We start from the raw sequence: 12,584 nt of genomic DNA, 5'->3' as shown, positions 1-12,584 counted from the left end.
CAAAAGTAAATCAGCTGATCTTGCAGTAGTTCTTGATGTGTCAAAATTACTAGTAAGCAGTTTAACACCTTAAATTTTAGCTTACTCCACTTCTGAGCAGTAGAAACCTGGACAAGTTTTTGTGGCAAGAGGGAGGAGACACTCACTCCTCTCCTAGGATATTGGACTCCCTAATATAGGACATCCCTCATCTCCCAAAAGTACCAATTTAAAATGGAGACATATCTGTTGCAAAGTAAATGCAATGTAACTCTCAGATCTGCACTTTTTTTTTTTAAAATGCCTGAGGAAAAACTAAATTTATTTAATCTTAGTGGCCTAAAAAAAAAACAAAAAAAACCACACACCTCTTGAGGTATGCAAGAGTTAAAAGAATCAATGTTTTCATCAGAGTTTAAAATTCAGAATAATTATTTTGTACCTTAAAAACACATGAAAGACACCGGGTTGCCAGTGCTTCAGACCAAAACCATCTTTTTTAATCCCAAAAACTCTCCGGGCTGATTTCACATAGGATACCAAATAGCCATTGGGTGGCAAGTGTTATCAGTCACTACTGACCTAGTCTGTTCTAGGTTATATATTCCCTGAGCCACCCAATCATCCTCCGTTTTACAGATCATTCATTTTAGTTCTTAAAAGAAATGAACCTCAAATCTTACCCACTGATTGAAGGTGTCACAAATATGTCTCTCATTGCTGGTTATAGGGTGTTGAATTGAAGATGCCAGTCCAGCATGTAGCATCTGATCTGAACCCAAAGAGACAAAAATCGCAGAGACAGAGTTTCATTTATTTAATTAAAGCAAAAGGCAGTATTTTTAGACAAACAACATTTTTATGAAATTTTATGAAATCTAAGAAAATTAAACTCTATTTGACCTCAAAAGGGTAAACGTGGGATTTTAAAAGATGTCATTCCAAAAGCAATTATAGCATTGAAATGTATGTATTCCAACAATTTGTAATCACCTTCCATTGTTTCAATGCAATGGAACTTTGCAACAAGAGTACAATTTATGAGGTGGTTCAAACCACTGCTGTATAAACAAAACTTGTTTTATGTTCAGACTAATAAGAAAAAGTGCACAATGTAATGTATTTAATAAAACTAAAAGTTTCTTGAATTAATAGATCTGAAACCATCACGTTTTGTCTATAAATTACACACCTATATTTGGAAGTTCCAGGGAAAACTTGAATACCACTACAGGAGAGCTAAGTTCATCTTCAACCTAAAAATGGAATTAAAAAATCCATGGTGTTATGAAAACACTTAAAACAGCTTTATTGTTGTAGGTACAAAACTGACAGTAGAGACCGCCACATCATTTGGTTTTGTCAGTATTAACAATGTTCTAGTTTCCATAATGTTTTGACTCAGTAATAACAAAAAATTAGATCATAAAACTGTGTGTAAATGATCTGGAAAAAGAGGTAAACAGTGAGGTGGCAAAGTTTGCACACAATACAAAATTACTCGAGATAGTTAAGTCCAAAGCAGACCGCAAAGAGTTACAAAGGGATCTCACAAAACTCAGTAACAAAATGGCAGATGTTGATAAGTGCAAAGTAATGCACACTGGAAAACATAATCCCAACTATACATACAAAATGATGGAGGCTGAACTAGCTGTTACCACTCAAGAAAGAGATCTTGGAGTCATTGTGGATAGTTCTCTGAAAACTTCCGCTGAATGCAGAGCAGCAGTCAAAAAAGCAGAATGTTAGGAACCATTAGGAAAGGGATAGATAATAAAATAATAAATATGCCACTATATAAATCTATGGTACACCCATACCTTGAATACTGCATGTGGTTCTGGTTGCCCCATCTCAAAAAAGGTATGTATTAGAAATGGAAAAGGTACAGAGAAGGGCAAGAAAAATGATTAGGGATATGGAACAGCTTCCATATGAGGAGAGATTAAAAAGAGACTATTCAGCTTGAAAAAGAGTCTACCAAGGGGGGATGTGACCAAGATCTGTAAAATCATAAATGGTGTGGAGAAAGTGAAAGTGTTATTTACTCCTTCACGTAACACAAGAACCATGGATCACCAATGAAATTCATAAGCAGCAGGTTTAAAACAAACAAAAGGAAGTACTACACACAATATGATCAAGCTGTGGTACTCAATGCCAGGGGATTTTGTGAAGCCCAAAAGTATGACTAGGTTCAAAAAAAGTACTAGATAAATTCATGAAGGATAGGTCCATCAATGGCTATTAGCCAAGATGGTCAGGGATACAAACCCAAGCTCTGGGTGCCCCTAAGCCTCTGACTGCCAGATGCTGGGACTAAACGACAGGGGATGGATCACTTGATAATTGCCTTGTTCTGTTCATTCCCTCTGAATGCATCTGGCATTGGCCATTGTTAGAAGACAGGTTACTGGGCTAGTTGGACCCTTGGTCTAACCTAGTACAGCCACTCTTATAGTCTCAATATATACACAAACATAGCAAAGTAAACTACCTCTCACATAAAAAGGGATTTTATTCTATTTCAGTTACAGTAGTTACACACAACTGAATTTCGGGCACTATAAAGTGAAAAATGTGAATACATTCACTGACAGGCATTTAATTTTTTTTTTAAATAGCTTTAACTCTTCCTTGGTGCTCTATGAGCAAAGTTTCTTGCATAAATCTCTCTGAATAGATAATTGAGTTGTTCAGTGACATAAGTAGAAGCTATCAAGAACATAAATGGGGGAAGGTGGAATGGCTACAGTGGATCTCCGTAACTGATGAGTTCTAAAAGATTATTTTCACAAATGAAATTACTTTGTCACTCACAGTGATTTGTGGTCATTTGTTTTCCAAGAAAACGAGTGTGAATACAGTATTTATTCTAATATACAGAGGGTCGGATCAATAAAAATATCTGTTGAATAGGGCATCTTTTCGACTGAAACTGGATTAGAAGCAGCTGCATTAGAGATAACTAATTTAAAAACTAGAATGTTCAATTAAGATCAGCGGGGTTTTTTTTTTTTAAACAAACATCACTCTCTTGTATCATAACACCCTCACAGCAAGACAACTACTTTGTCTACAGATGTAAGAACATCCACACTATACCAACATCTGGCCAGGGTGCTGCTAAATTCATAGTCAAGAATGAATTTCAAATATAAAAAAGTGCACCATAAAAAATATTGAGTAAGTTTTAATACATTAAGCGCTATTCAGCAACACAGAGGCAGCCTCTGAGCATTATATCCATAGCTTGTGTGTGCGTAGAGAGAAACAGCAATGGGACAAGGAATACAATCTAGGGACCAAGTCCTGCTATATGCAACTAAATTTATACAATTCCATTGACACTTTAAGGGGTAATTTCAGTAGTCAAAATGATACCACCACGACCAAGGCTGTGGGTAGGGTCACACATTTTTTAAGATAATTTGTTTCACAAAAATTTTGATATTTAATAACCACCAGTTGCTAAACTACTCCAAGTATTAAAGGCATGTTGTACCGAAGTTTTAATGAAATCCATGTTCTTCAAGTTTTCCAGCAACCTCTGACTCTAAAGAACAAAGAATAAAAAACAAAGATTTTTTGGTTTGAAATTACTTTTCATGGACAGAGACAACATTAACTCAACTTCCGTAAGTGTGAGCTTACATTTACAAAGTTTAAAGTTAGGATGCTACAAACAATAATCTTTGTCTAATTAATATTACTAATATCATGGAATTTCAACAGTATATTATTTAGGAAAATGGTTTATTGTAGGACTCAAACATGTGCATATATGTATACACCTAAGCTTTGTAGATAAAATTTACATTTTATTTAGTCCGTTCAAAAGACTGTGGATGTATAAATTCCCACATACTAATGGGAGAAATTACTACCTATGGACTACAGTCAGCCTGCGGATGCATGTATACAGCTCCCATTAACTTCAACTGGGCATTAAACACCTGAGAAGAATTAGCATCTACGTGAAGAATAGAGGAAGTAGTAGTATAATAATCTATCGGTTATGGTTAAGGCTATGTTTTAGTCACGGGTATTTTTAGTAAAAGTCACAGACAGTAAACAAAAATTCACAGCCCATGCATGACCTGTCCATGACTTTTACTATATACCCCTAAAACCTGGGGGGTGGGGCTGCCGCGAGTGCTCGGGGAGGGTAGCCCGGATGTTGGGGGGCAGGGGCTGGCGGGCTGCGGGTCCCCTGCTGGTGCTGGAGTGGGGGCATGCGGCCAGCTGCGTGGGAACCCAGCCGGTGCTGGGGGGGGGCGGGGGAGGGTAAGGGGGCAGGCAGCAGTGCATGGCCCAGGACCCCCACTGGTGCTGTGAGGGGTAGCAGGCTCCCAACCTTGGTCCACACCTCCCCTGCACAGTAGCAGCAGAGTTTGGGTGTGGGAGGGGGCAGGGGCACGGGACAAGATGAGGCAGGCTCTGAGTGGTGCTTACCTGGGGGGCTCCCCGGAAGCGGCGACATCCCCCTTGCTTAGGTCCTAGGCACCTCCATCCAGAGCACTGGTTTTGCAGCTCCCATTGGCTGGGAACTGTGGCCAATAGTAGCTGCGGGGGTGGTGCCTGCAGGTGGAGGCAGCACGCAGAGCTGCATGGCCACGCCTCCACCTAGGACCTGAGCGAGGGGGATGTTGCTGCTTCCACGGAGCCCCCCCAGGTAAGCGCTGCTCATAGCCTGCCTCACCCTGTCCTATGCCCCAACCCCATGCCCCCTCCCACACCCAAACTCTGCTGCTGGGGGTGGGGCGGGCACGGTGGCCTGAGACTGCCGCAGCAGTGACCGGTGCGACTGGTGCAGGGGCTGCCTGAGCTGCCCCTGAGCCAGGTGCACCAGCTGCTGCAAAAAGTCATGGAGGTCATGGAAAGGCACGGAATCCGTGACCTCCGTGACAAAGTTGCAACCTTGGTTATGGTCAAATATTATACATGAGAGAGACTGTCTAGCACACATTACTGTGAATCTCATTGAAGAGCTATAACTTCCAAACAGTTCTTCCCACTTCATTTAAAAAACCCTCAGTACTTCCATTTGGAACCCCTTGTCTCAGTGATTTATAAATTACTATTTATTATTTCCATTACAGTAAGCCTAGAGACCCTCATTGTGCGAGGCTCTGTACAAATACATAGTAAGAGACCTTTCTATACCCTGAACAGCATATGTTCTAAATAGAAAACACAAAGGATGGGGGACAGGATTTACTGATGGGGAATTGAGGCACAGAGATTAAGTGACTTGCCTAAGGTCACATAGGAAGTCTGTGGCATCGCCAGGCACCAAACCTTTTAAGTCCCAATCCAGTGCATAAAACAAAAGGCCATCCTTCCTTTAAAAGTAAAAATACTCAAGGGCTGCCTTGAAAGTAAACTTTACAACCAATTTTAGAAATCTGATTTGATTCCATATCCTCTGGGTAAGTTTTCAGTCTGAAAGGATCCCACTACATCTTTAGATTCCTTTAAATAGTTTTGATAACCAAACTGCTTCTTAAACAATGTCCAACAACAACAAAAAATGTAAAACCTATAAACGCCTACCTGAGTCCTTTTCTAGTGGGCATATTAAGGCGATGCCTTACTGCAAAAAGTGGTGTTTTTTACCTTGAGATAGCGATCTCAATGCAAAATCCTAGTGGAGACAGGAGATGGGTAGTTTTTATCTCAGCGTATCTAGTCAAGGTCTACCCCATACTCCTCACCTGGGTTTTTACCTTGATGTAGCTAGTCAGGGTAAAAACTACCCATAACCTATATCCACTAGGATTTCCCATTGTAATTCCTAACTTTCCTCTCTCCCCGCAAAGACGACATACCCGAAAAAGAATGCCAATACTGTAGCTGTCAACATGGCTGGTCTTAGTATAGTATGCAGTAATATAACACCTTCAGAATATTTGGTAACAATTCTTGCTTTATTTCAGATCCGCTGCACTTGTTTCTGAGATGCTTCATCATATTCAGAGATGCATTTAAAATGGTTATCAAAGTGCTCTTAAATAAAGAGGTGAGTAACTATACAGTGCTATTCATGCCCAGATGACAGTAACCAAACCAGACACTGCCATTTAAACTAAATTTTTGTCTGGAGAATGAACTTATTCAAGTAAGATGGTAGAAAGATCCTTAATAAGAACCCCCTGCCCACTCTCAGAAAAGCAAAAGTTTGCATATCATTTGAAGACGAACTACTTCTTACCAGCTGAGATGCATGCTTTATTCTCTCAACAATCCCATCATGTCCCAGGTACTGCAAGGATAGCCACAGGGGCAGGGCACGGAGTTTCTCTACTGGCTGACTTGATGTTAGGCCTGCAGCTAAGGACTAAAGGCAAGAAAGAATACTGTCACTGAATAACTAAAATTTCAACACAATCTGATCATTCTAACGCTATGAAAGGACAAAACGTGTCACAACATTAACAGAAGGATCTTTTGCAACTTATTGTTTCTTTAGGCATCTATAAGGAACAAAGAATCAGGTCATGGTTGCAGTTTTGAAGTCTCTAGTATTTAAATGTTCATTCAAAAAAAAGTCAAAGCTACCAAAGAAGGATCCTCATGTCTGTAGAGTGTCACTGCAGGTACTGCTGGGAGACCCAACCAGGAACCCAGAGTAAGAGTCATGCTGTCACATTTTGTTGCAGCCTAAAGAAAAAACATTCAAGTTTATTATGGGCCACCTACATTTTAATTATGTAACAACTTTAAAGTCTAGAGCATTATACTTATGATACACCAGTACATACCAGTACTGAAGAGGAGACATAACCTAATGCCAAAGTTGCCAAATTCACTCTGGAAAGGAAAACAGTCTTAGCTAAATTAATTATTTACAGCTTTTCTTCAACTAAAAGGTAGCGTTTTCATGCAGTTGTATAAAAGGAGGTCATTGTTGTTCATGTATTTTTTACTGCACATACAGTAGAGACTGCAATTTAATATTCCAGAATTCAGACAACTAAAATTTCATTTTAGTCTAGATATCAGTCCAACTTTTTAGAAATATTAATCCGTCCTGTGCTAATCATACTTCATCAGTAGCATTCTGTCAATGATTTATAGCATGCCATAAATGTATGGTACACAATTGCATATAGTGGTAGCTCAGGCCAAATAGGTAACAGGCTTTGCTCTGAAGGCCTCGTAGTCTAAAAGCAGGGGCTCCTCTAATAACACTACTTATGCCGTTATTCCTGTTCTAAATCATGCTACCTATTACACCAGTTTCCTTAGCCACCACATGTCCTCTACTCCTCTAAATCTCATCTCTTAAAGCACTCCAGCCTCCCTTCACTTCTTCAGTAATCCCTATGAACTGTTACCTTATGTCTTGTCCAAGCACTTCAAAGCAAGGGCAGGCTACTCACATCTATATACTGACTCCATGCCGAGTAATTACATATACATGAATAACCTTTTGCAACAAAAAGTGACATCTGCAGGGCTCTACACTTTGTAGAGTGGCAAATTTATGTTGGCATATAAAACATTTAATAATGGCAAAACATGCAGAGTCAGCTGTGGCCATTAGAGTATGTTAGCTATGGAATTAAAAGTTGCTCCATTATCGGAAGTTTCATTAGTGAATATGATTACACAAGAAAGAAGTCTCAAGTTCTGTACCCTTCTACATGTAGCCACATGTTATACTGCTCACAGAGTTCTTTCAGTCGCCCAAGTTTGTCTGTATGACCTGCTCCTGGCGTACCTGAATTAAAAGGAAAGAAAAGTCACTTTAAATATCAGATGTGTAAGTCAGCAAACAAACTTTGATTGTGCATTTAACTCTAGATCTACATTAGTAAATAACTCCAAATAGTGTTTAAAAGGTCACCTGCAGGGAGGGAAGAAGTTTGGTGTCCTCTTTTTTTTTTTAAATTAATAAATTAGAAATTCAAGTCTTATCTTCTTGATGGACTCATGAAGAAGTGAAGAGAGAGATCATGCAATTAGGACATTGGATACCATGGAAGTTCAACGTGATTGACTGAGAATGTGATTTTTATTCATAGTATTTAAAGCTCTGTTTTCTTCTTATCTATGTAATTAAAAGTACTTGGGAGCAGGGCTTTGGAGCTGTGCTCCGGCTCCGCTCCAGCTCCAGGAAAAAACCTGCAGCTCCACTGCTCCAGAGCTGCTCTGCAGGCTCTGCTCCAAAGCCCTGCTTGGGAGACTAGATGTCATAAGCATTCAAAAACGCAGCCATTGTGATTAAAAAAAGTTCAATACACCTAATTCATCAAAGAACAACCTTGCCAAAATAAAGAAAACGCCTATTATTTCTAAAGGGAAAAAGCAAACACAGCACTTTCTTCCCACCTCCACTTACCAAAAAAACAACAAAAAAAACCACCCACAACCCTCTTTCCTCACTAAAGAAGAATTTAGATGTTTGCTCAATTATTCATTCAGAGAAAGTTAATTTTTGAATGTAATGGCATGTACAACACGATAGAAAGGTTCTTGGTCAGCTCCAGAATCCCATTTTTCAAAAGCTAAGCTATGCTCACTAAGGAGCAAACTGCGGCGCTCTAAGTCATGCAAGCATGCCCGCGGACATAAACAGAACTACTTTTATGAGTAAGTTCTCATGAATGGTAATAACATTGTACAATCTGGTCCTAAGTCACTCCTTTAAATAACTTCTTGGACAGCTAAATATTATGCAGTCACTATGATATTCTGTATCAAGAAACCAATGATCTACTCTAACACAAGTCATCAATATTATCTACAATTCCAAATTCTAAAAAAAAAAAAAAAAAAAAAATTTCTAGGATACTGTTTTATTCCTATCTGCTCAGGATACTTACCAGCATTGGCCACGAGTAATAGTGGCAGCTTTCCAGATTCAATATCGTCTTTAATCAGTCTGTCCAATAAAGCAACATCCTGTCACAAATAAGAAAAAAATATAAACACTGCATTAGACAGACAGTACATAATATGTTCCCGTTGAACTGGAAAATTGGGGTTTCTAAAAGTAGCATAGGATAGTATCCTGACATTTTAAAAGCTGATCCACTGATTAAATTCTTAATACCTTGTTGTCTGAATTTACGATTTCCCCATTTCCACATAGCCACAAAGACAAAATAAGTCAAATACACCATAAATACACAGATAAAGTAGGTGCTTTTAAATTCAGAGTTTTGAATTTACACTGGACATAATTCTACTGAAGAAAACTATTTAATTTATACTCCTTCTCTTAAGAAGCATAGACTCAACAGTACTTTCCAATGCTACAAGTTCAGAATGTCTTTCTATTGACTTCAATGGGAGTTATATTGGATCCTCATATACTTAGGGTTCTTCTTTCAACTCTAAAAATCAGGCTTTTTTTTGTAACACAAACTTCCGCGGACTTTTATCTGTGTGAATCTATTAAAACACAAGGAAAAGTTTAATCATTCATCACAATGGCATACACAGCAACAAAAAGAAGTTTAGTGTTCAAGCCTAAACTTCTCCTTTAAAAATTTACCTCAGAGGGTCTACATATATCCAGGGTTTCAAAACTAGAAAGCCCTTACTGACTGCACCAAAATACATACTGCAGATAATAAGTACAGAGTTCAGGATACAAGTGCTACACGTATTTCTGATTTCATTACATTTAAGAGATTAAGGCCAATTAATAGCCAATGTTCTGTTACATCTACACCGAGAAAGCTCAGAGGATGAAAAAGTCAAACATTCACCACTCTTTCCTAACAACATTCTCAAATCACTCCTTAATAAGCCTTCTTCAAAGCAAAAAGAAAAGGTCAGTTTAAAAAGACAATGCCCAAAACTTACCATCTGATGTTGGGATCCAAACATGGTGTTACAAGGCACGCGGCACATACATGAAAGGGGCAACCCAAGCTGCAATGAGAAAGATGGAATTTGAACAACTCACACATGATTTATGTTACTTATTTAAACTGCTCACAAAAATACAAGGAGGAATAAAAAAAAGCCACTGAAAGAAGCAAACACATAGTGACAGAGGCTCTGCTACCAGTGATTTTCCTTGCATTTTAAAAATGAGTTTTCTGCTAGAACTTATGATCAGACTAAGAGTGGAGAAAAGGAAGAGAGTGAGACCACTGTAAAGTAACAAAACAGTTGTAAAATAACAGTTAGTTTTTAACATGAGTAAGTGGAAGTAGACAATAAGTCAAACCTGGACATTTTTCAGAGTTTGTATCTTGTATCAGGGCACAGATAAAACACTAATCTTCACCAGGGAAATGAGGCTGCTCACAGTGGACTCAATCCTGTCCAGCGCAGAGCAATTTGGCCTTAATCCAGCAAACGTTTAAGCACATGAGTAGTCCTATAGGTGGTGTGTGTATATATATTCACTTATGCAAAATTATTATTGCATAGTAGAGAGTTAAGACAAGAAATTTTCATACAATTTATGCTATATATTGCATGTATTTTTACAACATGCTGTTGTATATAATGTCAGCCTTTTTTCAAAGATTAAATTTCAAAAACACAAATTTCTCTTACTCAGGACCTATCTACAAGCTTGCTATTCCAAGTAAAAATTCAGTGACATTACTTTTTCCTAGGAATATTTTTCTGCATCCAAGTTCTTTGAAAAAATTAAAGTTCAACAGTAAATTGAGACATCTTTCACTAACACTTTAGTGATAATACAATTTCAAACAAGAAGCTCGTCATGTAAAAGAAAATGATTATTATACTGAAATGTCTACATGAAACCAGGAACAATCACGCTTTAAAAAAAAAAAAAGAAGATATCAGATACAATTGTTTCATATGAAAAGTTCAGAAAATTCCTCTTTACAACTCTCACATCACTACTGCTGGAATATAAAAACTGTGTGCAATCAGAGATCATCATCTTGCTGTCTAGATGAATATTGTAAACTAGAACCCTATAGCTCCATTCTGGGCTATTTAAGTTTATTCCCAATATATTTATGTTCTTTTTTGTGTTTTGGAATTGCTTTGGAATCTTATAATTAATAAAGCAGTCTTACAAACGATAACATTATGTTTTGTATTATTGTTTTGGCAGATTTTTTGGTTGGCTTCAGGGCATGGTTTCTCCTCCTTCCTTGGCTGGCTTTAGGACAATCTTATTTGCGATTTTTATTTGTTTATTCATACATCAGTTGTTACTAACTTTGGTTAAAAGATAAAATTTAGACATGTCAAGGAAGTTGTGCTTAAAAAAAAAAAATCAGACCATTAGGACAGTACAAGAAAACTTAAGTTCAGTGTGCACGTACACACGCACAAACTCATAAAAAAACCAAACAAACAAAAAAAAAACCCCACCTCTATAAACGCTATTTCTTCCATAAGCCGGGAAGGCAGAGAGAGGGAGAAGGGTATTTCTGTTATTTAACAACTTGGAAGAAGCTCAGGTACCAGGATGATGAAGGCCATGTGAATGCACAAATAAGACTGTTGCAGACACAGCATGTTCAGCCACCTGGGAATCAGAAAGCCTCACTTTGCTCTAAAAGATCCTCTCTGGTTGACAGAGTATCACTGGCAAACTCTGAGTAAAGCCCCACTGACAGCTCAGCAGTGGATGCTCCAGAATGGCGATAAATGAAGGACCTTCTAGTTACAACAGGGATGAAAAGGCAATCCTCCACCCACCCATTAGCCACCCACAACGGCCCACACAAAAACATGCTACTACTACAACAGACCAGCGTCTACCTGTGAACCTCTAGATCTACTCTCAAAATCTAGCTAGGCTACCACGAGGCATGATGAGGCCTGCAAGTTTCTATATGCAGCAAAGACTCAAAACTTTACACTAAAACTACTTACCTGATTGCAGAGAATTTGGCCCAAGCCTGTTCTGGCTGCAGAACTAATGTATATAACAGGCTGCTTATTATATAACACATTGAATCCTTCTACTGTGTAGTCTTCGTAGCAAGAGTGAATAACAAGCCTACAGACTTTTAAGAGACCTTCACGATCATCTTCATGGTAATAAGCTGACCCATTTTCATACCTGTAAGACAAACCAACAGAAACAGTCCCAGTTCAGTTACTGTGTGTAAATACTAAGCAGTTATAAAAGTGCTTTCCATCTCAGGCTATGTCTACACATAGGGAGATGTCTACCTATGTGTACACATAGGTAGATACACTGGAGAGTAGGGAAAGGGGCCAGAGTGACCTAGACAAATTGGAGGATTGGGCCAAAAGAAATCTGTTGAGGTTCAACAAGGACAAGTACAGAGTCCTGAACTTAGGAAGGAAGAATCCCATGCACTACTACAGGCAGGGACCAACTGGCTAAGCAGCAGTTCTACAGAAAAGGACCTGGGGATTACAGTGGACGAGAAGCTGGATATGAATCAGCAGTGTGCCCTTGTTGCCAAGAAGGCCAATGGCATATTGGGTTGTATTAGTAGGAGCACTGCCAGCAGATTGAGGGAAGTGATTATTTCCCTCTATTCAGCACTGGTGAGGCCACACCTGGAGTATTGCATCCAGTTTTGGTCCCCCAACTACAGAAGGGATGTGGACAAATTGGAGAGAGTCCAGCAGAGGGCAATGAAAATATTTAGGGGGCTGAGGCACACGACTTA

At 38.8% G+C, this 12,584-nt stretch overlaps 1 protein-coding gene across 1 annotated transcript in view; it reads right to left on the bottom strand.

The window, feature by feature from the left end:
• PDXDC1 (pyridoxal dependent decarboxylase domain containing 1) overlaps positions 1-12,584 on the bottom strand; it is a 54,976-nt gene that overhangs the window by 20,387 nt on the left and 22,005 nt on the right. Inside the window, exons 6-15 of the mRNA XM_073362359.1 lie at positions 11,812-12,001; positions 9,802-9,870; positions 8,814-8,892; positions 7,624-7,708; positions 6,747-6,795; positions 6,544-6,645; positions 6,197-6,322; positions 3,488-3,538; positions 1,172-1,235; positions 663-751 (exon numbers count right to left, since the gene is read on the bottom strand). Coding sequence (XP_073218460.1) covers positions 663-751; positions 1,172-1,235; positions 3,488-3,538; positions 6,197-6,322; positions 6,544-6,645; positions 6,747-6,795; positions 7,624-7,708; positions 8,814-8,892; positions 9,802-9,870; positions 11,812-12,001 — 904 coding nt within the window. The remainder of the gene's footprint in view (positions 1-662; positions 752-1,171; positions 1,236-3,487; positions 3,539-6,196; positions 6,323-6,543; positions 6,646-6,746; positions 6,796-7,623; positions 7,709-8,813; positions 8,893-9,801; positions 9,871-11,811; positions 12,002-12,584) is intronic.

This window comes from Lepidochelys kempii, chromosome 10, assembly GCF_965140285.1.
Source record: "Lepidochelys kempii isolate rLepKem1 chromosome 10, rLepKem1.hap1, whole genome shotgun sequence".
Classification (NCBI taxonomy): domain Eukaryota; kingdom Metazoa; phylum Chordata; order Testudines; family Cheloniidae; genus Lepidochelys; species Lepidochelys kempii.
Note: the sequence above shows the minus strand (reverse complement) of the source record. Positions and strands in the feature narration are given on the sequence as shown.